The sequence below is a fragment of a genome, unplaced genomic scaffold, assembly GCF_019419815.1.
Source record: "Pyrus x bretschneideri cultivar Hongxiangsu unplaced genomic scaffold, Pyrus_bretschneideri_v1 Contig11, whole genome shotgun sequence".
NCBI lineage: Eukaryota > Viridiplantae > Streptophyta > Magnoliopsida > Rosales > Rosaceae > Pyrus > Pyrus x bretschneideri.
The window spans coordinates 8621780-8649627 of record NW_025999402.1 but is presented as its reverse complement, the minus strand read 5'-3'; the positions used below and the strand labels follow the sequence as shown (position 1 = coordinate 8649627).

The 27848-nt window shown below is 37.5% G+C and overlaps 3 protein-coding genes across 3 annotated transcripts; 2 read left to right on the top strand and 1 right to left on the bottom strand.

Moving 5' to 3' along the window:
- The first annotated feature begins 9421 nt into the window (after positions 1-9421).
- On the top strand, positions 9422-13318 carry LOC103935703 (leucine-rich repeat receptor-like protein kinase PXL1). Its single transcript, XM_009345512.3, has 2 exons — positions 9422-12394; positions 12482-13318. The coding sequence occupies exons 1-2, from the start codon at positions 9760-9762 to the stop codon at positions 12889-12891; spliced, it is 3045 nt and encodes a 1014-aa protein (XP_009343787.2). The 5' UTR covers positions 9422-9759; the 3' UTR covers positions 12892-13318.
- LOC103935704 (probable inactive ATP-dependent zinc metalloprotease FTSHI 5, chloroplastic) lies at positions 13063-21146 on the bottom strand. Its single transcript, XM_009345513.3, has 19 exons — positions 20143-21146; positions 19330-19795; positions 18954-19154; positions 18582-18875; positions 18228-18497; positions 17617-17706; positions 17397-17528; positions 16854-17027; positions 16624-16745; positions 16231-16432; positions 15928-16056; positions 15310-15492; positions 15100-15219; positions 14658-14843; positions 14470-14544; positions 14228-14287; positions 14032-14139; positions 13762-13842; positions 13063-13538 (listed from the first exon to the last, which is right to left on the bottom strand). The coding sequence occupies exons 1-19, from the start codon at positions 21024-21026 to the stop codon at positions 13470-13472; spliced, it is 3846 nt and encodes a 1281-aa protein (XP_009343788.2). The 5' UTR covers positions 21027-21146; the 3' UTR covers positions 13063-13469.
- Positions 21147-24280: 3134 nt separating this feature from the next.
- On the top strand, positions 24281-27676 carry LOC103935700. The gene is made up of 2 exons (XM_009345507.3): positions 24281-24669; positions 25781-27676. The coding sequence occupies exons 1-2, from the start codon at positions 24561-24563 to the stop codon at positions 27364-27366; spliced, it is 1695 nt and encodes a 564-aa protein (XP_009343782.2). The 5' UTR covers positions 24281-24560; the 3' UTR covers positions 27367-27676.
- The last annotated feature ends 172 nt before the right edge of the window (positions 27677-27848 follow it).

Sequence of the window (27848 nt, the reverse complement as noted above, 5' to 3'; positions counted from 1 at the left end):
TAGAATTTAATAAAATCTATCATTTAACAAAAAAAAAAAAAATGAAAAGTTGACGATCAAGATTAATTAAGGCCGTCGTAATGGCTAAAAAGCAGCAGATTCATTCCACACTGCGAAAAACATTCAGGAATCCCTGCAATATGAAACACTTGATTACTTGTGTTGGACGTAATGTATCCAATTGCTACGTTAACTGCCCCCTTCATCAACCAAATCCCTGCAATATGAAACACTTGAAGGGGGCAGTTAATGATTTGCTTCTTCCCTCCACATTCAGATTTTAGAGTTTTGGTTTGAGCATAAAGGTCTCACTCTCTGCTCTTTCTACAGATTTTGGTATGGTTCTCTGCTTCTTCCTTCCACAATGTTTCACTGAACTTGCACTGGATTTGGGTATGGTTCTTGAAGTTCTTGGAGTCTAGTTACTATTCTTGGATTGGTGATCTTGCTGTAATCTTTTTTGGTGGTGTTGTTGGAATCAGGTCATTACATTTCTTTGTTTCTTCAATTCTGCACATAAGGTGTTTGTGTTTTTGGGTCAATGAAATTTTATGCAATGTTGGTGAAAATTTTATATGATCTGTTTCGGGGTTTTGAATATATGATTAAGGTTGATTGCAAGAAATGTTGGTAGTTGAAGAAATTTATGAAGTTGCTTGTTCAGAGAGTTGTCAATTGTTGAAGTTTATGAGTTCTATGAATTCAGAATTGATAAGGCTGATGCGAAGAATGTTTGAGTATATAGTATTCATTGAAGTTGATAATTGAAGAAGGTCGAAGTCAGAAAGTTGGCGAATTTGTTACATTTTAGGTATAGTTGCATATTGATATGTTTGGAGAAATGGGTATGGATTCTTGGAATAAATACAGGTCTTAAAGCAGGAGGAAAGGGTTGCCCCCAAATTTGAAATAGTTTTGCCTTCACAAATGTCTATTCGTATCTGACAGTGGGTTGGTGTCATTTTGCAAAGCAGCAAGATCTCTTGAGAGCCTTCATTTGGAAGAGTGCCACAGGATCACCCAATTAATTTGGGTTTTTTGGTGCTCTTTCCACTGGTGGTTCAAAATTGAAGTCTGTAGCTTTTGTTTCCTGTGTGGGATTGAAAGATGTAAACTTTGGATCACCTGCTGTGTCTCCATGCCAATCTCTTCGATCATTGTCCATTCGCAGATGTCCTGGATTTGGGAACGTTGGCCTGGCTCTTTTGGGAAAGCTTTGCCCTCAACTCGAGCATGTAGACTTCAGTGCTCTTAAGGGTATAACAGATGCTGGGTTTCTCCCATTGGTTGAGAACTGTGAAGCTGACCTGGTAAAGATTTCTCTCAGCCTATAATGTCGAGTCTAACCAACTCAAATTGTTAGCATGAATCTACAGTAAGTCCAGTTATACAATGAAGGATAGAAGAAGTTGTTAACGGTACATCCCACGAAGGGTAATTCCGTGATGTGAGTAGCTAAATCCCACGAAGGGTAATCCTATATAGATGTTGATTTTTTGTTGTTGAAATTGTGAAGGCCGATACCATTGTTAAGAGTAGTTGTTTTTGGTAAAATCCACAAAGGGCGATCCCATGGTACTATAGTTAAGGCCGATGCCACGCTACAGTTTGTTAATTTTTTGTTTTAAAGGTCGATGCCAATGTTAAATGAAGTTGATGACAATAAATCCCACTAAGGGTAATCCCGCAAAAAAATTTTTATAACCAGCATGAGGGTGTGTTACAACTTCATAAAAGGCTATTCTTGGCTATTGGACACTAACACAAGACTCGAAACCATCTCTGTCTTGACACCGTCTTGACATAAGTTTAGGGGCATATGGTGGAACTTTCCGTGAGCAGGGATTCCACTGACCAAATGACTACTCGATATAGTGCCCATGGAATTGATTTGGTGCCGACCCTTAGACGGAAATGAAGGATGCTGCATACAGAATGGTTCCATAATCTATTTGAGTATGTTGAAAGAAATATTGGAGAACATTCTGTCTTTGGAAGGTTGTATATGCAAAAGTGATGTGTGATGATAATGGGATGAAATTGCACCGTTCTTGAGTATGGATTTAAGTTCTGAATACCTGTCAGTTTAGTGAGCAAGTAGCATGTTTGAGTATGGATACCTGTCAATTTAAGTATGGATTTAGTTCATGTTTGTGGGACCGCAGAACATGAGGAGCAAAAGCAAGCTCAGTTGTTGCAATCTGCAGTGCGTCCATTTGTTCATATTTCAGTGTTTGCTATTTGAGACTTTGCTGCAATCTTAAACTGGGAAACCTCAGTTAAGGGTACAAGTGTAATGTAGTTAGAAATACAGTTAGTAATATAGTTAGTAAGTTTGTTAGTATTTGGTTAAAGTAGTTGGGATTTCTCTTATAAAAATAGTGTGTGTAATCTTCATTTAGTAGTTAATACAAATCATATATATATATATATATATATATATATATCTCTCTCTCTCTCTCTCTCTCTCTCTCTCTCTCTCTAAGATCTCTTGGCATGAGGAAGGTGGAAACTTGATGTCGTCAACAACAACAGGAGGAGGATGCATGTAGGTAAAATACATCGTCACCACGGTCATGATGAGTAGTACCGTTGTCAAGATAAAGGAATGAAAATACAACATCTTCGTTGTTGGTTTCACTTAGATTTAAACCGCACGCTTGGAAAGGATGCAGGTGGAGGAAGAGGAGGAGGAGAAGGAAGAGGAGAAGGAGGAGGAGGAGGTGGAAGAGGAGAGGAGATTTTGTTGTAATCGCATCAGACTCAAGATTGTCAATTAGGGCATACCATTGACTAAAGGACGCTTACTTAAATGTTAAATCGCATCGGAGATTTGGGAGGCAGTCTTGAAAGTATTTAACATCACTTCTGGCATTTGGGAATACTGATTTCATTTGGGACTCGAGAAGCTGCAAACTCATTATTTCTGCTGTTGCTTTGATTTGATTTGATGCCTTTTTTTTTTTGTCGAACAAAAACTCTACTCTTTACACCTAAATTTGAATCATTTGTTTTTTGAAAAAAATTAAATATAAACATTTGGATCATTTAGTTTTTAGAGAGATTCTCGAGTGTTACCACTCATGAATAATTTCTCTTTCATCGCATGACATATAGCATGCTTAAGTCGATATTTGGTATGCATTAAACGACATAAGGATTACTAATTCATTCTTATCATTTGTCTCCATCCTTCCCTTTTTTAGTTTGTTCTGGATGATCTTGAACCGATATTTGTGTGGAAAATTTAGATAAATTGTTTACAAAGCCAAACCAAAGATCATTCTTCATCCCGAAGAAAGACCTTATACATTACTAAAACTTGAAGATTAAAGGGTCAAAAAGGTTGAAGGGTCATCGTCCTCCTTTTGTGATTGGGAACTTCTTTTCCCTCCCTCTTTTAGTTCCTTTTTTGTTAACAAGACATGTCACAAACTTTATGCCCCCCACTTTATAAAGGAGTATTGAGAGACACCAAGAAATTGGGCGAAAAAAAAACAAGATTCATCAATTGTTCAAGTAGCTGTGGGTTATTGGTGGCATAGAATCTTAGGATATTCAAGACTATTAATTAATATCATCATCACAATCTTAGTGGTCATAAGCATTATGATATGAAAAATATTGGGGGACCGTGTTTTTAGACTATATTTTGCAGACTACATGATATAACGGTTGATAGTTAGATAGTTTCTTTAATGATTTAACAAGGAATCTAACCAACAATTGATGCATCATGTTTTAAGTAAATAGTCACTTTAGCATCACCCGATATAGAAAATGTTGGTTTTAAGCAGTAAGCTTAATTATAAGATTGAAAGAGTAATGCTAAAGAGACTAAATTTGTAGACAAAGTTTTGAAAACTAAAAGACATGAAAGTTGATGATTGGTTTATTACTTACACGTTGATAAGCATGCTTATTCTTGTTGGTGACACATCATTTAATTTACAAATTTAGTCTTCAAATTTGATCTTTCTAACACTATACAAGATTAAAAATATGCGTAGCACTCAACCAACTGGGTCTGTATAAAAGAAAAAGTAAGGGATTGCATCCATGATAAGATTTAATTGTTTAGGGCATTAATTTTCTGAATAGTGGTCAATTCGCACCCAACAAATATTGTAGCAAGTACCTGTATAGAATACAGATGGCGGGCTTAGAGGATACGAAGCTTTCTCATGGACCTACAAAAGTTGGTATACAACTATACATCTAAGACTCAAAAACCCGAATTTCAAAGGTTCACTATATATTGAAAGCAACTTATATTGCAGAATCGCAAAACTATTGTGGTGTTTTCTGTCATATACAATGTCACGTGTACATAATTTTTAACATAATATTGTATTGCTGGAATAAAGTGGTGCTACTGTTTCCTTATCTAACTCAAAAAAGATAAAAATTATATATTATTTTATTTCAATCCGTACCCTTTGGGACTTGTCATATCTATATTATTATCTATTCTATTACGAAAACCCTTCTTGTCAACTTTTTGTCATTCTTTTTTTCAATTTTATCCTCACTTTTAATACACAAGGAGGGCAAAATAGTAATTTTGTATCTTTTGAGAAAATGACAATTATATTCTCATTTTTTCCTATTTCACCCTCACTTTTGATACACAATATTTACATAAAAAGGGGAAAATGGTAATTATGTAATATTAAGAAAAATATGCCCTTGTTAAGAGATCTCATCATCATTGTCTTATACTCTTTTTAAAAAATTTAAAAAGTAATCACACTCCTTAATCAAAAACAAAAAAGAAAATGAAATTATTCACACACAAAGTGCGTGCTCATCTTCTAGTTATTATTAAGAGAACCCTTTTTGTCAAATTTTTGTCCATTTTTTCCTATTTTGCCCTCACTTTTGATACACAATACTACATAATGAGGGTAAAATAGTAATTTTGTATCTTTTGAGAAAATGACAAACATCCCTATTTTTCCTATTTTACCCTCACTTTGATACACAATATTTACATAAGGAGGATAAAATAGTAATTATGTAATATTAAGATAAAATATGCACTTATTAAGAAAAATCATCTCACCATCATTTTTGCATATTCTTTTTAAAATTTTAAAAACTAATCAAACTCCTTAATAAAAAAAAACAAAAAAACAAAATGAAATTATTCACACACACAAAATGTGTGCTAATCGGCTAGTACCAAACTAAAGAAATTCTTACCCCCACCCCCTCCTCTATCTCTCTCCTCCTCTCTCTCCCTCTCTACCCCCACCAATATATAGCTCTCCCTCTCTACCCCCACCAATATATAGCTCTCCCTCCCTACCCCCACCAATATATTCCACACTTACCACTAAGAACACAAATATAAAGTTCAAGAACGTTTTGTTGTCAAGCAAACACCTAAAGAGAAAGAGGAAGAGAGGGCCATGCCAACTTAGATAGTTGATCAGCAGAAGAACTCGATCAACTTCATCTGTAGAATCATGTACTTCAAAGACTCATCATCTTCAGCTTCCATGAAAAGAAAGAAGGTTAGACTGAGAATTCTACCATGCTCCAGTATATCCTATATGCCTGAACTTTCAGCTGCAAAGGCGAAGCACTACTGCTCAAGCTCATCAGAGAGACATTGGCATAAAAGGCAACCAAAGTAAAGGGGATGAAGAGGGAAAAAGAAGGAAAAGATGTAACGTCCCGGCAAGTCTGGTCCTTGGCTCATAATAATTACTTTTTATTTAATTAATTTCTTTGCTGTGCTCTTCCATATCTCCCCAACACATGGGGATCCAGACTCCAACTTTATATTCTCATCAGTTCATGTCTTTTTATCCTTTCTGAATTATGAATTAACCATTACTTTCCAGTCACTGTAATTTCTTTGTTCTTTTGAAAAGGATAACCTAATTATAATATTTGAATGTTTAGCTTCTATCAGAACCTAGATTAGTGCCATAATCATTTATTGTTATACAACAATATAGGGTAGGGGCATAGGATATATAAGCCATCAAATGAACTCGCAATAATTTATTATTAAACTCATTATTTATGAAAGTCGAACTTAATGTGTTTTTCACTTACAAGTGGAGATTAATCGGCCGTAATGCTAAAAGGCGCTAGGCGCTAATCGGACGGCGAGCAGAGGCTTAGCGCCTAAATGGTTTTTTTTAGTTTTTATTAAATTTATTATATATCAAATAAATAATTGTCTACTTATACTTAAAAATATACATAATTGTATTTGAATACATAAATTGCAAAATAAAAGAACACATAAATTATAAAGTACTATACCATATTGAAAACATTAGAAACAAGCATATAATAAGTGTCGGTGACCAACCACCTAACACGTAACCTAAGCTGCCCTAGACAGAGTGATTTAGAAAATTGCTAACCATAGCCCTAATCATGTCACTTTTCTTGCTGAATATTAACATATTAATATATTAATACAATACTATATGCTGTCCAATATTTACTATTTGACGGTTTCCATATGCAGTTTCATTTTTATTAAATTTTAAAGTGTATATATTATATGTACTAGCGCACAAGGTCTTAGGACTTTGACTTCTTTCTTTTGGGACTCGGTTCCAAGGATTTAGAATGCTATTACTCGGTTCCAACAATTATATTTATGATGTTTAATACTTGTTTGCTCATCAAGCTAAATTAAGTGACATATATAACATATTTATGTTTCGTTATTCTCTATAAACTTATGACTATGATTGATGTGTAATTCTTGTTTGTTTTCCAATCCCAAATATAATTGGGGATTGCAAATGAGGAGATTCATACTTTAGCATCTCCTTATGGAGATTGATTTTGTTGTTTTCTTAACTCGACATTGTCCTAAGCAACTCAATTATCCGTAATGCTAAGCTTAATACATTTTAATATCACATGCGGCATATGTATAAAATAACATTGAAACAATTAGGAGCTTGTATTTCCAAGAATCAAGATACTAAGAAGAACCATGATTCATGGAAGTGGAACGGAGTTTATCCGGTGCATATGCATCGGTATGTAGTATGTACAATCTCATAATATTAAAATTGTCAACATTCAACCATATAAATTTAGTCATCCTTTAGGAGTTTGGGGACGCGGGGATCGTTCTATCTTGAACTTAGCCCTTTCGAATCGCTCTAAGCGAGAAAAAAGTAGCCTACTTTGTAGTTGATGGCTAATCCCCAAGTCATGGTTCTTTCTAACAGCCTTGTGTGGGTTTAGAACTAAACATAAGGTTACTATTGTAGTCTAACGATTACACCTTATGTGTAGTTCGATTTGTCTAATCTATTATAATCCTTTTGTTAAAAAAAAATCTGTCATCCAAAACACGAGTGCATCTCATATACTGGTGGATTGTAAAATTATAAAATTATAGCCTCCCGCTGTGCTGATTGATCGAGTAGAGAAGTCGACAGATGACAAGTTTTGAGTTTCACTACGTTGGGCTCTGTCATCATGTTGTGACCCAGTATTGGGATAATCAGAGTAGAATTGGGCACACCACCACAGTAGAAGTCTGTTAGGTCTGTTCACTTTGTTCCTGATTTTCCTTGGACCTTTTACTTCAAGCCCAAAAGTCCAGAAGCAACACCTGTCCAAACTTCTCAACCATGGTGTGAAATTGTACGTTAGCACTTAAGTGCTAACTTGAGCACATTCCATAATTTAATTATAATATGATATTCATAGCTAAGTATTTTTTTCAAAGATAATCTTAGCGGGTCATTTAGTACTATAATTTAGTAATATTCTTCTCCACTTGTGAGTAAGTTTGAGTCTCATAAACAATGTGTTCGCAACTAATTTATTCACCGGCCTCCTTAATGTAAATATAACTTTGTATAAAAAAATCATCTTAGCAAAAATTCACCCTAATCTCAAATAAAAAATCATTTAGCTATTTAATTCTTGTCATGAACATTTCATTATTTCACACATCGTGAAGCGATTTTAAATAAATAGTTAATACCCGTATTTTTTTTTTTTTTTAAAAGGCCAGCAAGTTGTGTTATTACGGTAGTCCATCTTTTCAAGAACCAGGAAGACTTATAAAGGCATTTCAACCTTTCATGTCCACAATTGTGTAATTCACCAAAGCAAAAAATCAAACACAGAACATGCCATGTCGAAGACGAACCTGAAATTCTTCATCAACCACTAAAATATCATATCAACCTACTAACTGACGAAGAACTACTATAATTCCATATCTCCATCCATATAGTGTGATGCCCACAATTTCATTGATTCCCTCCTCCATCTTGATTTATTAATAAAATGGATGGATGAATGATTAGTGGTGGTGGCGGCGGCCGTGGCGGTGGCGCTTTAGCTTTAGTGGCTTTTGTTTTTTGGCATATCAGCATGTGGGGGCACCTAACCTTGTAATCATGCACCCTCTCTCCCTAATCATTTTTGGACTCGTATTTTCTGATTTCTGTGTCAATAATAATATGACAAATAATTTGATTGAATTAAATCCTTTTCTTTTCACATGGCCTCCAGCCTTTTCATGTTTTTATGCTTTTTCAATTATTATCTATCTTCTTCCATCCCACAATTGCAATTCAATTATTTATTTTTATTTTTTTAGATTTATGAATAAATAATTGCAATCAGCCAGATGAGTGCATGTGAAGTTATGGAAGTGACTGGAATTTGGAGGTCCCTCTCCCTCTCTCTCCTCTCTCTTTCTCTCTCTAGAGATGAAGAAAGTTCCAAGTTGTCTATCTTCTAATGTTTTTGCACCTTTTAACATGGAGAGATTCCCATATGCTCAAATTAATCATGTCCATGACCAATTAAACAACTCACTTCATTCTCTATTCCATTAATCATTTAACCCATAAATAATATTAATTCAATCCTTAATTTCATAGTCTAGTGATTTTCGCACTCCCGTTTTCCACTTCTATACTCATCTCTTTATTTTTATCAGCTGATTTTCTTTTCATTTCCTTATTTTATTTTTTTTTATAAAGGGGACCAACTAGTGACTTTGCTGCAGCAGTCCACTCTCTAGGCGGTCGGGAGACCGACTGAGGCATTTCAGTCTCCCTTTGGCACCATTGTGTGTTGCTCCAGCCTCAAGAATCGAACTTAAGATGTGTCGTATGGGACACGAGCCTGTAATTCATCCCTAACTATTAACTCATGCTGTGGTGATTAGTTGATTCTCTTTTCATTCATTCAGTCCAAGTGTTAAAGAGCAGGAAAAAAAAAGAAGCATTGAAAGTATGAAAGTTACTTCTTTTTCACAGACAGATTCGCGAAACAAAATAGAAATTAAAATACTATAGAGCAAATGAATAATGTCATGATTTGCCAAGTAATCATGAAACAAAAACGAACTGTTTCGTAAACTTAACAGAAGATCAAAGTACAAATTTTCGAGAAAAATTATAGTTAATAATTAACAAATAATGCATGTCGAGTTGACTAAAGACGAATTATAAGAAGAATAATGGAAGCATTATCATCTGTAAAACACATCCTCTCCATGTTTTGCTGTCTGGGAGATTTCCAATACCTCCAAACCTCGACAGTCATTCACTCATTAGCTTCCAAGAACTCCATATAATTTAGCTGCTGCAGATCCCAAGAACCCACGCATTCACAATAAGTTAATCCCCCATCTGTCATTAGTTAATCAAATCCAGAACGAATTTCTTGACACTCTCTTACTCCCTCAGAAAATGCCACCGTTCTGATAAGAAGAGGAACGGAACATATAGAAGAGTAACAAAAATGTCAACCCTCTTGGTGTTCTTCTACTGCTTCGCTGCCACCACTCTTGTTTTTGCTCAAACTGCGCAGAATGTGGAGTGGTCGACCTTACTTTCGATCAAAGCTAGTCTCGTTGATCCAACCGGCGGCCTCAATGATTGGAAAATGCCGAGCAACGCAGTTGAGGGAGGTTCGCCACATTGCAACTGGACCGGAGTTTGGTGCAACTCAAAAGGGTTCGTAGAGAAACTGGACATCTCCAACATGAACCTCAGCGGCCATGTTTCCGATCACATTCAAGGCTTGCGCAGTCTTTCGATCCTCAACATATCTTGCAACGCATTTGAAACATCGTTGCCAAGGATGATAACCAATCTTACGTCGCTGAAGAGCATTGACGTGAGCCAAAACAACTTTGTTGGCGAGTTTCCAACGGGTTTCGGAAGGGCTTCAGGACTCACATCAGTCAATGCATCAAGCAACAACTTCTCAGGATTTCTTCCGGATGATCTTGGATACGCAACATCCCTCGAAATCCTAGATTTCAGAGGGAGCTTCTTTGAAGGTTCGATCCCTACATCTTACAAGAACCTGCAGAAGCTGAAGTTTATTGGCCTATCCGGCAACAATCTCACCGGAAACCTTCCAAGAGAACTCGGGCAGCTTTCATCACTAGAGACTATGATTCTCGGATACAATACTTTTGAAGGCGAAATCCCAGCAGAGTTTGGCAACCTCACCAATCTTCAGTATCTTGACTTGGCAGTTGGCAGTCTCAGCGGCCAAATTCCACCTGAATTGAGTAGACTGCAAAAACTCACCACAGTTTATTTGTACAAAAACAATTTCAAAGGAAAAATCCCACCAGATTTCGGTAACATTACATCGCTAGCGTTCTTGGATCTCTCCGATAATCAGATTTCCGGAGAGATTCCTGCAGAGCTTGCACAATTGACGAATCTGCAGCTTCTGAACTTAATGTGCAATAAGCTCACAGGTTCAGTTCCTGCCAACCTCGGTGAGTTAACCAAGTTAGAGACACTTGAGCTGTGGAAGAACTCGTTGACAGGTCCTCTTCCAACAAACCTCGGAAGGAATTCCCCGTTGCAATGGTTAGACGTGTCATCGAACTCATTGTCGGGCGATCTCCCACCAGGTTTGTGTGATTCCGGCAATCTCACTAAACTCATCCTGTTCAACAACTCCTTCTCCGGACCAATCCCAGTAGGGCTTTCGATATGTTTGTCATTGGTTCGTGTTCGTATGCAAAACAATCTTATTTCGGGATCCATTCCAGTTGGTCTGGGAAATCTTCCAATTCTTCAGAGGCTAGAATTGGCGAAAAACAATCTTACTGGCCAAATTCCTGTTGACATTACTCTGTCTGCGTCTCTTTCCTTCTTCGATGTCTCTTGGAACCGCCTCGAATCATCTCTTCCTTCGAGTATCCTTTCGCTTCCTAATCTTCAAACCTTCATGGCTTCCAATAACAACTTGCAAGGCAAGCTACCGGACCAGTTCCAAGACTGTCCGTCACTCTCAGTCCTCGACATTTCAAACAACCACATCTCCGGAAAAATTCCAGAGAGCATAGCTTCTTGCGAGAAGCTGGTGAACCTGAACCTCAGAAACAACCAGTTCAACGGGGAAATCCCTCAATCAATAGCGACAATGCCTACATTGTCAGTTCTCGACCTGTCCAACAATTCTTTGGTAGGTCAAATCCCGGAAAGTTTTGGAAGCTCACCAGCCTTGGAGATGCTTAACTTGTCTTACAACAGGCTTGAAGGTCCGGTACCTGCAAATGGTATCCTAATGACCCTAAACCCTAATGATCTCGTAGGCAATGCCGGTCTTTGCGGAGGCATACTTCCACCATGCCCTCACAGTTTAGCCGCGACAGCAGCTCCTACTCGAAACATGCACATCAAACACATCCTTACTGGATTCATCGTTGGAATCTCAGTAATTTTGACTGTGGGAATCGCGTTTCTCGCAGGGAGATGGATGTATCGGAAATGGTACTTGTATAACAGCTTCGACAGTTGGTTTAACAAGACCAATCAAGAGTGGCCTTGGAGGTTAGTGGCATTTCAGAGAATTAACTTCACAAGTGCTGACATTCTGGCTTGCATACAAGAATCGAATATCATTGGCATGGGCGGGAGCGGAGTTGTTTACAAGGCCGAAATCCATCGACCCCATTCGGTTGTAGCAGTTAAGAAGCTATGGACACCGGGGACAGACGTTGAAAGTGGTGATGATCTGTTTGGTGAAGTGAACCTCCTCGGCAGGCTCCGGCATAGAAATATTGTTCGGTTGCTAGGGTACCTTCATAACGAAAGCGACGTTGTGATGATATACGAGTTCATGCCGAACGGGAACCTCGGGACTGCATTGCATGGAAATCAAGCCGGAAAGTTGTTGGTCGACTGGGTTTCGAGGTATAACATAGCAGTGGGTGTTGCACAAGGTCTGAACTATCTCCACCACGACTGTCAGCCGCCAGTTATTCACCGAGATATCAAATCGAACAACATTTTGCTGGATGCAAACCTTGACGCCAGAGTGGCGGATTTCGGGCTAGCAAGGATGATGATCCACAAGAACGAGACAGTTTCAATGGTGGCGGGATCTTACGGTTACATTGCACCTGGTATGTTAATTACCAGAATAAGGTTTTACTGTCAAAAACTAGTTACCATGTTAACATGAACTTTATTCTCTCTTCCATTGTTAACAGAATACGGATACGCATTGAAGGTAGATGAAAAGACTGACATCTACAGCTACGGCGTAGTTCTGTTAGAGCTTATAACCGGAAAGATGCCAGTAGACCCTGCGTTCGGGGAATCTGTGGATATCGTGGAGTGGGTTCGAAGGAAGATGAGGAGCAAGAGAGCCTTAGAAGAAACACTGGATCCTAGCATAGCCGGTGAATGCAAGCATGTTCAGGAAGAAATGCTTCTTGTCCTCCGAATCGCGCTTCTCTGTACGGCAAAGCTCCCGAAAGACAGGCCGTCCATGAGAGACATAATAACAATGCTCGGAGAGGCGAAACCGAGGAGGAAAAGCATTTGCGAGAGTAGAAGCCAGAAAATTGGCAAGGAGAAGCCTATATTCAGCACCTCACCAGTCATGGGTCTTCTGTAGGAACTCATTCTGCAGGGATTTTCTTCGTGTTTTATTTTCGTTCGTGTAAATGTATTTTTTCTGTTCTTTCGACTAATTTATACCGCACATTCATAGCAGGATACAACGATGAACATTCAACGAAAACGAATTACATTGTTTCAAATCGAAAATTCTTTGTACCTCCAGTAATTGCAACCAAGCGGTACCTTTATGCAGTTTGCGTTAATTCAAGGTTCGAAAGAGGGGGTATACATGAGTTACATATGTTCGTTGTCCAGACGGATAAACACAAAAATAACAAACCGAAGACATGCTTTCAAAATGTATCATTCTATTAACAATTCTAACCACATACTACTGAAAAATGGTGGTTGAGAAGGAAAAATGTATGCCTCTTCTCAAGCTATTACTATTTCCTCTATAACTGGCTTACATCTCCCATACCGAAAAAACAGAAAACGATGGGCATGAAACGTGAGGACAACAAAGACCACATTGCACCGCAAACAAGCAGCGAATCTCATTGTAAATAGGACGGATATTACCTTCGAACCAAAAATGGGAATTGGTTCTACAGCTATCTATTTCTCGGTAATCTATTCTGCTGCGCTTAAAAGAGCTGTTCCTGATACACTCCCACCTTCGAGAAAGCTGCCAGACAGTGGCTGGAAAGAACGAAGACAATAACAAAATGAAAGAGAGAGACTCGTTAGGTTTTATAAGATGTTAATGTTTTTAGATTTTCAGAAAACTCTTTATTTAGGTATTATAAATGAGCAGAACTTCTAACGACGAATTTGACAGATAAAAACTTCATACAATAAGCGAAAAGGAAATTCAAAACTTTGCACCATCAGAAGCACGTAACTACTAACAGATTAGATATACCTCCCTATCATGAGATCCAGAAAGGAAAAAGGGCTCTTTTTCCCGAACACCGCCATTTTCTTCAAAAATTCTTTGCAAATCCTGCCATTACCAAGAAGAGTCTATCTCAAATTGAAGCAACAAATAGATGTCACTTGTAGTTTGCAGATATCATACAACTAAGTCAACGAACATAGATATATGGAGATTAAATTAACGGGATAAAAGGAGATTTGGCTACTAGTCGAATTAAGAGATATGCCAATTGGAAAATCAATACAGATAGTTTACCTTTCCAGTCAAGATTTCAAACTCAAGCAACTCGTCAACTATCTTTTCAAGAACTCGATGATTTTTGTGAAGCATTTCTTGCGCTTTATAATATGCTAAATCGTATATCTATAAGAAGAATATAATTCTAGTAAGTTAGACCAGCCAATATATCACTAATTGATTAGTAAGAAATAAGAGTCACAGTCGTTCATGCCTTTTCAACTTTAGCTGCCATCTCATACTCATGGTTGTTCCCCATGCTTAAAGCAGTAGACTAAGCCAATGAAAACATGTAACATATCAGTAAACAAAAAGCCTATCGGACCCTTAAAGCAGATAAAAACAATTAGGGCTCGAGATTTAATGGGATTTTTAGAAGTGCGAAGAAAATATCGCCACTTGCTACCTCATTCTATATCACATGACCAACTTTTAAATTTAAAGAAAGAAGAATACCGCATTAGTGCGATAATATATTGCCGGACTATCATCAGGCCCCCAACCATACTGAATGACCATCCGTGTAGCTATCTGTTGCAAAAGCGGGGAAGACAAAAAACAGAAAAGTGAGTTATGGTTGCATATCCTAGAGATAGTTTTTGCTTCGTACAGATTGAGAAGCACAAAGCAGAGAAAAAATCAACCTCCTGTGACTGCGTCAACTCTGAAGAAGAAAGAAAGTTCTCTTCCCCAAAAGGCAGTAGCATTTGTGATGCAACATGTGAACCGAAACAAAACACAAGCTTCTTTTCAAGATATGATCTTGATTCAGAATTCGCGCTCCTGGACCCTTCATTTTTCACCTTGGTTATTTTTGTGCATCCGATTCCCTGTTAAAAGAAGCTTAAATTTCTCCACAGTTTTCCCAGGTCTAATGCTGTAAATTGAACACCTTTTTTTCCCAAGTAACTACAACTATGGCATATAAATTCACCATATACGAGGAGGCGCCATTTAATAAAACATACAAAATCAAGTAGCAACACCTTCACTCAGTCCAGGTAGGCTGTAACTAATACATCAATTAACTATAGATGCAAAACATTCATTGAGAGATCTAAAAACATGATATTTAAGAGGACAAACCTGCCAAGACAATGGCTCCAGCCATATATTATCAACAACATCAAAGTTTGGCAATAGAAGGGCAATGAGACCACGACCAGCAGCCCAAACAGCATGTGGGAACTTGGTATCCCTTGTCCACTGGAAAACCAATTAACTTATATTAATTCACTCTTTTATATAAATATAAGCTTCCATCAAAGATAAAAATGAACTTATATAATTAGGTACCTCAAGAGGAGGGTTTAGAAGTTCGATTCCATTGGTTATCTGACCATATGGCTCCATCAGATCAACCACACTCTGCAGATCCTCTTTAGTCAATGCTAGCCCTAGATGATTCACCAGCATTTTGCTTAGCTTTTTGCCAATTTTGGTTTTCCTCGCCCATTCAGGAATGAAAGTGCTGAAAGTCTGCAAGAACAAGCAATAACACCATTTCATTTAGGAAACTGCATATGAAAATGACATGAATTGCCATCCGCCCCCACCACTAAAACAACTAAAACTGAAACGCATAACCGAAGGTGGCCCAGCCCAGTAGATCCCTTCTCTTATAGAAACACGAGAAAAGATCCTAAGGGGTGATGCCCCCTTGCTTTTGTACCGTGAGTAATAAGCACTCTAGGCCTTGAGTTGATACAAACAACCACAAAGCCTTGAATGATATTAAGAAAAAAATAATACTAGAAAGCCACCCTACAGACAAAAATTGAGTAATAGTTAAACAAAGATAAATAGACAAAACAGGAGACAATATAAAGCATGTGGCCAATACACAGTCAACCAAATGATACATGCGTGCTTTCTGTCAAAGACAATGAGAGAACGGTATCAATTGTTTCTTACCGCAAACCAACTACAGTAGCTCAGAAGTTCATCAGTATCAAGAAACTTGCTCCTAAAAGCGCTACCTTCCAAGGATGCAGGCACCAGCTTTAATTCGATAGGTCGCAAAAGACCTGTCTTTTCAGCAACCTGAAGGCAGAGAATGTTGAAATGTAAAGTGCAAATTACTAGAAAAGAATTTAAGAATAAATATGATGGCATATAATAAGGTAACAAGTTCCCAACCCACAAAGGAAACTTATCCACCTTAACAATGGCTTTAGTGTGAGAACAAATAAGATAAGAAACTGATTCAGCAATTACCTTTCTCCAGTCTACAAAATCAATTAGTTCACTATCCATTGTTTCTTTTGCAGCCATATGTAATATCTTCTCCCTTTCTGCTTGAGTTGGCCTTTGAAGATGAAATACTCTATCCATGCGACCAGGGCGCTGTAAGGCCTCATCAATTTGCTTGAGATTACCAGTAGTAGCCATCAATACAACCCCATCTTGTTTCTCAAACCTGCAGAAAGTGTAGAATAAATTGCAGATCGTTCCTAAAATCACTATGAACACAGTTCAAGTCATGCAAAAAGGACACTCAACTCTATACAAAATACCCATAAAGAATTATATATAACCCTACAAAAGCCCATAAAAGAATGCTAATCAAGGACTGTTAGTCCAATAACCAAAATAAGAGCTGAGAGTTACCCGTCAAGTTCCACAAGCAGTTGATTAATAAAAGCCTCGTGATCCTGATTTTTAGTGTGGATAAATTTTCCACGTACACCAGCAAAGAGGTCAAAATCCTCCACAAATATGATTACAGGTGCCTGAAAATGACATAAAGTGCCTCAGCAAAAGATTTAAACATAGAAAGATACAGGAAATTTACTTCATAATCCACACAAAGTGACTCAGCTAGATAGATAGACAGCTACCAGTTCTCTCGCTGTTTGAAACAGCTCCCTAACATTTGATGCACTTTGCCCAACCCACAGTCCAGCCTCCAACTCTTGAGCTTTAATGTTAACAACAGGCACCTTAGCTTGAGCAGCTATTGCCAGTGCTAGAGATGTCTTTCCTGTTCCCCTCTCCCCTACAATCAGAACCCCCTGCAAATATAAAGAATAAACAATCTCAGGAGCTGATCAACTACTTAACTATACCCAGTACCCACAGTGTCAACAAGCAGAACTGTAATGTATGTATCTGAGATGGATCCTCTATTGAAAAATTGAAGAAAAATAAAAAGAAGAAAGATCAACAGATGCTCGTAGCACCAAGGTAACATTCAAATATCATGTACTATGGCTATGCATTCAGCAAAACTAACATGCTGAAAAATTCTAAAACAAACATGACCAAGAAAAATTCTAAAACAAAGTTTGAAAAGCTAGTTACCTATAACATCCTTTTTAATGTAAATTATATAGAATACACTACAGAACATTCTCGAAATAACCATAAATTATGTAACATACCCGAGGTGCACGGGCACCCATTTCTTGAAATGCACCAGGATTTTTCAGAAATGCCACAACTTCGTTAATTTCCTCTTTCATGGATTCAATACTGGCGAAGTCCTTCAACGGTATTGGTGGATTCTTCACCCTCTGCAACCAGCCATAGATCTCACCATTTAATTTATCAAAACTCATTTAGTTATAACACACAGAAGAACTTTAAGTTCCAAGTATGAACCTTCATTTGGTCGAAAGCCCTTGTTATAGGATCAACACCAGCCTTTTTGTTACCTTTAATTGTCCTCACGCGGTAATTAAGATAATATTTCTGCAAGAGATGAGCAAAAGAGGGGATCAACTAAAGGATGCACAACTATGAAGCTAAACATTATGGTTAAAGATCTTGATATGAATACCACTTCCATGTCAAGAAATAAGAAACCAAAAATTGCTGCTTTTCAAAAAATATTGATTATCAATGGTCACCTAAGTTGTATCCCATTTTCTTTCACAATCCAAAAATGAAAACATAGGATTCATAGAGACTACTCAGACCCCCAAAAGAATCTGCTGCTTTAGTTCAACAATATATTCAAGACATTAAAATATTATACAATACTAAGGTTCACAAAGTATTTGCAACACAGCTTTGCAAGTCATTAAGATTATGAAAACGTAATTGGTGGTGCTATTAAGAAATATGTATAGACTAACCTCAAATAACGCAAAATAAAATAAGATTGTAAATGACAAGAAACAATAGTACAATGCTCCAACACACAAGCAACAGTTTGATTGTCATAAGCTTCAAACGTAAAGTTGTTAACAGAAAAAGGAAGCAGGCAATACCACTCTCTGCAATTTCCGCATGTTTGGATCTCTGCGTAATGGCCCGTAACCAAGAAGTCTGGGAATTTTTCTCTTCATAAAACGAAAGAGATGAAATAAAACATATCCGTATATGGCACTTCTAACGAGAAACCAAAAATACCATTGGATGTCATCCGTTCTTCTGGATTTATGATTCATTTCTGCCTCAGATTGCCATTTCAAGTACCATGTTGAGGCAACAGCTTGATCAATTTCCTCGGGCCATGCCATCCCCAACTGTATTCTTACCTGTTATAAGAAAAAAAGATAGAAACAAAGAATCATAATCATTTTAGTAAAAAAAGCAACTAAACAGGTGAGAAATGAACATACAGAGTAGGGTAGTATAATCTCCACAAGAGGAAAAACTATTGTCATCATTATGTCGTCATTTATATTTTTGAACTTCTGAAGAACCCAATCTCTTGTATACGATACTGCTCTAGTCTTCCACAACGCATTAAACAATTGATGAGAAAGCCTTATGGGCAAGAGAAATTGTTGACGGATATCCAACTCAGAAAGAGGAATCCACATCAGGTGAACAGCAGTTGGAATACCACAGGCAAGCATTTTCATGTACAGCCCATCAAACCCTCCAAAATCTTCAAATAGCATTTCAAATTCCTAGTATGAGAATTTAAAGATTAGAAACATAATTAAAATAGCAAACAGCACGAAAAATTTAACAAAGCGTTGCATTACCTTAATGTCAACATAATATTCCTTGTCGTCGCCCTTGAGTGCAATATACATGGCACCCCAATCATGCCTAATTCGGGCATGCTCCACTAGTTTCTTTGACACAGAGAAAGGAACAGCTACTGGATCCATTTCCCATCTATTCTTTTCCTCATTGTACCACGTCTTCGACACCACCCTGTCGCGGTCCAGAAGAATAAGTTCCTGAAATCAACATTTGATAAACAGCATATAACTTTAGTCTATCAAACTATACCATATAACTTCACATGAAAGTTAGTCAACCTTTACATTAACTCGGAAAAATGACAACAATGAAGAGGATGCAAAAGAAAATTTACAAAAAAAATGACAACAATGAAGAGGATGCAAAAACGACCTGTCTCTGGGCCACATACTGTTTACCAAAATCAACATCTTCTAATAGATTTCTTTTAAGGTCTGCCTTAGCATCTTCACGCCACTTCTTCCACCCATGGAACAAATGGAGGCCAGCAGCTCTCGGAACCACAACCTCCTTATCTCCGAACATCCACTTCAATTCAACTTCCGGAAATCCCTTCACCACCTCATCCTCTGGTGTTTTTACAAGAAAACGCTTTTCGCTGCCGAACTTCTTCATATTTTTCCTTATTTGAGCCTCAGTCTTTTTTTGCAGCTCCCTTGAATCTTTAAGGCCTTGTTTTATACGTTTAGCAAAATCTGTCGAATTAAAGAGAGGTCCCGGATCGTCAACTTCCACAACATTTGGCAGAATCATTTGCGCCAAATTGTTTCTTTGTGCATTTTCCAAGTCTTTCTGTATATCAGATTTAGAAAGCTTGGTAACCGAGTCTTTTGGCACACTGCAACCACATAACAATTGATACTCACACGACGAAATTGATTACTAATTTTTCCTTTTCTCAAAAGATATTACTTTCAAAGTTGAATAAAAAGCATCCAATCAAGCAAAACATTGCGAAATGAGAAAAATATGAATTAGTGTGCAATTTTATCAAATCCACCGGCAAAGAATTATGCGTACAGACAGTAAGCAGTACATCAACTAAGATATCAACTAAACTTCGATAAGTTAATCACTTTCGACATCATAATTTCACCAAGAATTACTAATTTACAGGATAAAAAATTATACAACTTCCAGTCCAATTCGAATTCATGAACATAAATATGACTGTGCAATGAATACCTCTCAAGATTCTTCCTCCTCATTTGGCGGGTAAAACTCTGAACCAACTGCTCACATTCCCTCTCAATAAAACAAAGTTCCCTCACTCCATAACTCAATGCCCCTGTCTCTCGCCTCAAAATCCGATCCTCAATCTCTCCAACCTTCTCCCAAATGCCATTATACTCCTCCTCCAGACTCCCCAGCCTCTCTTCCATCCTCTCCTCCATCTCCTCCGCCTTCTCCTCACCCGCATTGCCTGCCAACTTCTCCAATTCCCTCTTCACCTTCACCACCTCGGCCACAACCTCGTCGGACCGCTTCACCAGCCCCTCCTTTTCCCTCCTCAACTCCCTAAGCTCCCCATGGAGCCTACCCAATATCTCGTCCTGCAACTCATCCTTCTTCCCCCTCACTGCCTTCCATGCCGCCTCGACGAGCTTCACATCCCCATTTCCTCCTCTAACCTCATCTACACTCTTCAGCAACACACCCACCGTCTCCAACAGTCTCCTCGTATACTCCGAGTACTCATAATTCACCTCCTCCTTATCCAAAACCGCCTCCGAAACCAGCGGCGCCGCGACCGCAACACCCCGACCCACCCGAAGCTGCGCAAACCCGAAAACAAAGCAGAACAGCCCCAACACTACCTGCCTGACAATGCGTTCGGCGGAAAGAGCCGGCCTTTCTTCTTCCCCGGAGCCGACACTTCTGGAAGCTTCTAGAAGGCTAAAAAGGCGGGTATTGTGCGGAATCGATAGTGGAATTCGGGGGGTTTTCGGGAATTTCGAAGCGAAAGTTTGGATTTTGATGCGGCGGTTTGCGGCGAAACTTGAGAAGCGGGGATTTCGGGACGGCGCGAAGCAGCTGGGGAGGGGGCGGAGGGCAAGAACGGAGTCCATGGTGACGCGGCTATCGGAAAGGAGTGAAGTTGGAGCTGGAGGTGGAAGCCATTGTTTGTTGGTGTTGGTTTTTCCGGTGGGAAATGGATTGACTAGAAAATGCAGAGGAAGCTGGAGAAGGAGTGAGGAGCGAGAACTGAAAGAGGGTTTCAAGTTTGGGTCAACGGCCCAAAAGTATTTGGGTCATCAGCCCAAATTTTGTGCTGGACAAATAAGGCCCAATATAATCAATTTTGTCATTTTTTTAGTACCACAATAGAAATAATGAGTCAAATAGTTAGCTGTTACGAAGAGAATAATGAGGGAGGATCGAATCTGCACCAAGATGTATAGGCATAATTGTCTTATGCTATTGCAATAAAGCGTTATTCACCAAATTTATCATGTTAGATTTCATAAGAATATCATTATTTGTGATAAAAATGAGAAAACTTTATCTATGTTCCTAAATCTCGTAACCTTCTTCTGATATGTCCGGTCGATCTCAAGTTTGATTTTTAGCAATCCTAATCTTATAAGATGTGTGATTTTATATTTAAGGGACAAAATTTTCACATTATATGCTCTCTCTTTTTCTTCTTAAATAAACGAAAATAATCTCAATCGACAAATTTGATGATATATTATAAATTGACCATTTTCAAAAAATACGGAGTCTCGAAACCAAATTAAAGGTTGGAGAAACAAATCAAAAGAAAATACATGAAAGCATTGCTAAAATCCTCCATTATTTGTTGGTGGTGGAATCAATATCAAACTTTTGCCGACCATGACATATTGTGTAACGTTTTTCGGCAACTTATATTACTTTTCAATATTTGATGTCCGATGTGGCCGGTCTAGACTTTTAATCAATTAAATTATTTGGTGCCAATTCCACGCCAAATGAAATATTTTTCTCATTAACTTCTAAACTCGTTTGAAAATGTTTTTAAATGACTGAAAATAATTTTTGTGAAGTTGATTTAGCAATTTTGGTAAAATTGATTTTAGGTCCAAAAAGTACTTTATGTGTTTTTTGGAAAAATCACCAAATATATGCTTCTTGCAAGAAGTACTTCAAGTGATTTTCTATGATCCAGTTGAATTTTATTAAGGGTTGGTTTCAAAACATTTTCACCAAAAACGCTTTCATTTATTTGAAAAACACTTCCAAACGAGTGATGAGTACTACCACCACTCAGAGAAATTTTTCAAGTGTGCTCGAAATAGGAGATGGTACATCACATTGTAAGAGGAGAGAAGTTTTACTTTTCAAGTGTTTCTCTAATTTATAATAATATAATGATATGTGGTGTGTCAGCCCATTTGTCAAATTGAAAAATCTTTCCACCATCAAGATTCGAAGTCGTGAGCAAAAATGAACCCACTTTGAAAAATCCTAAGACACTTGACAAGTACATATTATGACACGTGGTTTGGAATTGAAGATAGGGATGTCTTTAGATATTTGGAAGACAAATAATAATAAGAAAAACTAACAAAAAATCTAAAAAAACTTCCATTTTAATAAAAAGTTTTTTTTAAAGGTATAGTGAATACTAATAGAAAAAAGTATAAATATGGGTTTTCGTTAAAAATGAATAGTACGAGAGTGTTTTGTTAAACCTTTTATAATAATAATGCTGGTAGGCAAGAAATAATAATGCTGAACTTAAAAATGGAGCCGATTTGATGGGATAGCATGAAAGTGAAAGGGCAACTCTCAAACAAAGCCAAAAGCAACCTTCTTCGTCGCCAAAAAAAAACATCTCCACGTATAACTGAGTGCTTATCTTATCTATGGCCTTAGTTGAAATAAATGGTTGATTAAAGCAGTGGTTTTTTTTTTTCTTAAAAACACAAAATATGTGTTTCTTACGAGAAATACTTAAAGTGTTCTCAATGATTCATTTGAATTTTTATTAAGAATTAAATTCAAATAAAATTTCATTAAAAGCGCTTACAAACCAACCAAACAATATTTAACGTGCACATAAGTGCTCTTTGAAAAGCTTAGCTTGGTAGCGTTACAAAAACCTATATGTAAAATATAATAATTGAGAGACCAAATTTTTAAACTAAATTTGCAAATCAAATTATATATCATCAATTAAAAGAAGCACGTTAATTAATATTTAAATAATAATCTAATCATCAACTACCACATTATTCATATATAAATTAGGTGTCAATCATTAGATATTGAATGCCTTTGAGTTGTTTATGATTGTGGATGAGAAATAGAACAAAAGCTTGATTAGAATTAGGAGTAGACCTTGTCATAACAGAAACGAAGAAAAAAATATCTTTTACCGTCTTTCTACGTATATTATGACACATAATGTATTGATTGTATTCGAAGTACATTAAAAATTTCTCATTAAAGCGGTGAGTCGGCGACCATTCAAGTTATGACCCATCATTCTGTATCCTCACTCTCCATTTTGTCTGAGGTTTGGTCACCTCTTGACTTTATTTTACAAAATTTTGTAATTTTTTATGCTCTAAAAAAAAATCTGTAAAATGCACAAAAAACAAAGAATATTCTGCCACCTGGAGGATATTCCTAAAAAATTATTTTTACAAATCATCTAAGGGTATGGTAAGTGCACTGAGATATTAATGGTAATGTAAAAGTTATAAAGGTTTATGATTTGTTGCATATAATATGCAAAAACATTAATTTGAGAATAAGAAAAAGGTAGAGACTTTGATTAATTTCAACTTCTACCCCTAAATTACTTGGAGTTCTCTTGGTCTTTAAACATCATAAAATGGTTAGATCGTTTCCAACCACACTCTTTAATTTAAGTAAAAAATTTCAGCTAAGATTATCGAAATGTTAATTTATGATCTCTTTAAAAAAGTTATACTCTAATCATACTCTCAACTTTTAAAAGTAACTATCCGTCAATAATTAGTTAATAAAAATTAATTATTTAAATTAAAAGCTCTTTTCTCATTTTTCATATTTATGAGTTACTAGATGGATTCCTATCTCATAAGATAAATAGTGAGCATGAGCGAAGAGAGTGAGAAGAATGACTAGTGTTGGTAAAATAAAGATATGTTAAATTTTTATTCTTATCTTTTTGTTTTATCAACACGAGATAGTATGTGACAATATACTCGTGTCATATAAATTATTTCCAAAACACAGGTATCCTTATTAATAAAAGGCTTCCGAAAAATTAACGAAGAAAAAGGTAGAAGCTTGAAACCAACGCCTTCCAAGTATAAGGCTCTTACGCAAAAGCAGACAACAAAGTAAACCAAGCCAACCTCCATCAGCTCCTGCCTTTTCCCCTCTCTCTAAAGCTTCCTCTGAATTCACTCAACCTCTTTTTCTTTTCTTTTCAACTCTCTCTCTCTCTCTCTCTCTCTCTCTTCTCAAGTCCCAAGTGTAGAGAGAGAAATAAAGAAAGAAAGCTATTTCCTTTCTCTCTCTAAAATATTTCGGAAACATGGATGCAGAGAGAAACTTGAGAGGGTGAGTGAAAAGCAGAAATCTTGGAAGTGCTTTTGTGGGTTTTTGAATTTGAGAGAGTGAAGATGTTGGGTTGTGAGTGTTGGTGGTGGAGCGGCAGTGAGTACCAATTGTATGATTACTCAGAGCCACAGCCCTTCTCTCTGCCTTCACCTCTTCCACACTGGCCTCAAGGTAATATTTCCCACCAAGATCCTTTCTTTCCTAAACAAAAAGCACTTTTGCATCACTTATCTCTCGCAACTGCTTTTTTGATGGGTTTCTTTCTTTTTCTCTGTTTCTTCAAGAATTGAAGGCTTTATGTCTTGTTTTAGCTCATTTTTTTCAGCAACTTGAAGTCATGAAATTGCTAATTTGTATTTGTTGAAGAATGTAAAAATAATAGGACGGATAATAAATGGTTTCACTACTAATTGCTCCGATATCCTTTTGGACTCATGATTTCTTTGATCCCATATGCATTTCTCTCAATTTTTTTTGTTTTTCAATGTTTGGTGGTCCAACTTTGTTTTATTTAAATAAATTCATGTTTACCTGGGAAATATTTTTACTCTTCATCCTTAATTAGCAATGGTAATCAAGGTCACGTGTAGTAAATAGATCAGATCACACTCATATAACGGCAATCAATCATGTGAGAGACTACTTAAAAATACACTCAAATTCATTAACTTGGTCAATATTTGAAAGACTCTGAAAAGCCATGGAAATTGAAGTTCTTGGAATTTGAAAGCTTCAATGTTCTTTTTACCAAAAAAAAGGTCAATGCTAGGGTTTGTTGGAAAATGCTTTTTAAAATGATTGAAAGTGCTTTTGGATCTAAACCTTAGTAAAAATGCAAGTAAATTTTGGAAAAGCACTTGAAGCACAGGAATCACTTCGAGTGCTTTTGGAATTCAATGCTCACTTTTACCAAAAGCGCTTTTAGTTATTTTAAAAGCACTTACAAATGAGCCCATAAACTTTTGGTGATCTCCAATGTTTGTTTTTAAAGTGTCGAATTTTGAAGGTATCTCTAAAGTTCTAAATTCTTCCTTGACTGAAGGTTAATGTAAAATGTTTGAAGCTTGCCTCCAAACTGCATCATAGGAGCTTGATTTCGAGTTTCGTTGATATTTGTATAGGTTGATTTTTCTGTGTATACTCAGGTCCAAGTGGAAAGTAAAGATTATAACTAATAAACCTAGAACATGAATGTTATGCTAAGATTTTACTGTCATCGGATAAATGTTAATGTGTTATTATGAGCTCATTTTCTGAACAATGTGTACTGTCATTTCTTCAGGCGAAGGATTTGCTACTGGAAGAATACGCCTCGGAGAAATTGAAGTTAGCCAAATAACCAAGTTTGAGAGCATCTGGAGCTGCAATCTGTTGCGTGGAAAATCAAAGGGTGTCACATTTTATAGACCTGCAGGGATCCCTGATGGCTTCTTTTGCCTCGGTTACTACTGCCAGCCCAATGACCAGCCATTGCAAGGGTATGTTCTTGTGGCTCGTGAAACAGTTGCCAGAAGGGCGGAAGATGGTTGTACCCCGGACTCAGCATTAGAGTTACCAGCTTTAGAAAAACCGGTTAACTACTCGTTAGTCTGCAATGCAGATTTAAGTGAAAATGGTTGTGGTTATATTTGGTTGCCAAACCCACCTGTTGGTTATAAGGCCATGGGTTTTGTGGTCACTGACATGCCTGAGGAACCCAGCCCCGAAGAAGTTAGATGCGTACGAGAAGATCTTACAGAGACTTGTGAAACAAGTGATCGGATACTTGCAATGGATTCAAAATTTGAGGTGTGGAATACACGACCCTGCAAACGGGGTATGTTTTGCACTGGTGTTCCGGTGGGTACATTCTTTTGCAGTACCTACTTGGATTCTAATGAAGAGCTACAAGTTTCTTGCTTGAAGAATTTTGATTCGTCCTTGCACGCAATGCCAAATCTGAACCAGATTCATTCGCTAATTGAGCACTACGGTCCCACAGTGTTCTTCCATCCTAATGAGGTTTATATGCCATCTTCGGTACAATGGTTTTTCAAAAATGGGGCACTTTTGTACCGGGAAGACACTGGGAATGGTGAACCGATTGATCACAGAGGCTCCAATTTGCCTGGTGGAGGGGAAAATGACAGTGATTTTTGGATAGATTTGCCAAATGACGATGAAGTTAAAAATCTTATCAAGGCTGGAAACATAGACAGCGCGGAGCTATACGTTCATGTAAAACCAGCACTGGGAGGAACTTTTACAGATATTGCCATGTGGGTGTTCTGCCCCTTCAACGGACCATCCGCCATTAAAATTGGTTTGGTAAGTTTTGCATTGAACAAGATAGGCGAACATGTCGGTGACTGGGAGCACTTCACTCTCCGAGTGAACAACTTCACCGGAGAACTCTGGCAAGTGTACTTCTCAGAGCACAGCGGTGGCAGATGGGTGGATGCTTTTGACTTGGAGTTCATTGAAGGCAATAAGCCGATTGTGTATTCTTCAAAACACGGTCATAGCAGTTACGCTCATCCCGGGACTTACCTCCAGGGTTCATCGAAGTTTGACATAGGGGTAAGGAATGACGCTGCTCGGAGCAAGTTTTTCATTGATTCGAGCACCAAGTATCAAATTGTCGCGGCCGAGTACCTTGGCAAAGGCGTTATATCCGAACCATGTTGGTTGCAGTATATGCGAGACTGGGGTCCGACCATTGTGTATGATGGACGAGAGGAACTAGATAAGTTGATTGATCGTCTTCCGTTCTTTGTTCGATTCTCGGTCGAGAACTTAATCGAGTTGTTTCCTACGCAACTCTACGGGGAGGAAGGACCAACTGGCCCTAAGGAGAAGGACAATTGGTTAGGAGATGAAAGATGCTAGCTCTCCAAGCAAAATTGTCATCTTAACTACTTTTGTGTGAAACAACGTTGTAAACAAATTTCTTGTGTAACAAGCAATAGCGTGAGGCGGGAAGTAACGCCGCCCTACTACGAAAGGTTTGTTCCATTAGTCGAACCATGCCAGATGTATTTATTATCATCGGAAAAAAAAGTCCGGTAGGGACCCCGAAAATCTCTTCCGGGAGGGGTGAAGGAACTCGATCGGCTATTTACAAAGGGCGTTGTACGGAATTCCAATTTCCATGTCAAACGAGTTAAAACAAATGGCATTGACCACTGCTTAAAGTTTACATGTTAATCCGAAATGGGACAGATTCGAAAGAAACCGATATTATTATGAAACACGGTGATCAAATTGGCTAAATTTGCCATAAATTTATACGAATTAGAAAATTCATGAAGTATTTCGTTTTTCTCTTTTCTTTTTACATCCCCAAAATTCAATTTTCTCCTCCGTACTTT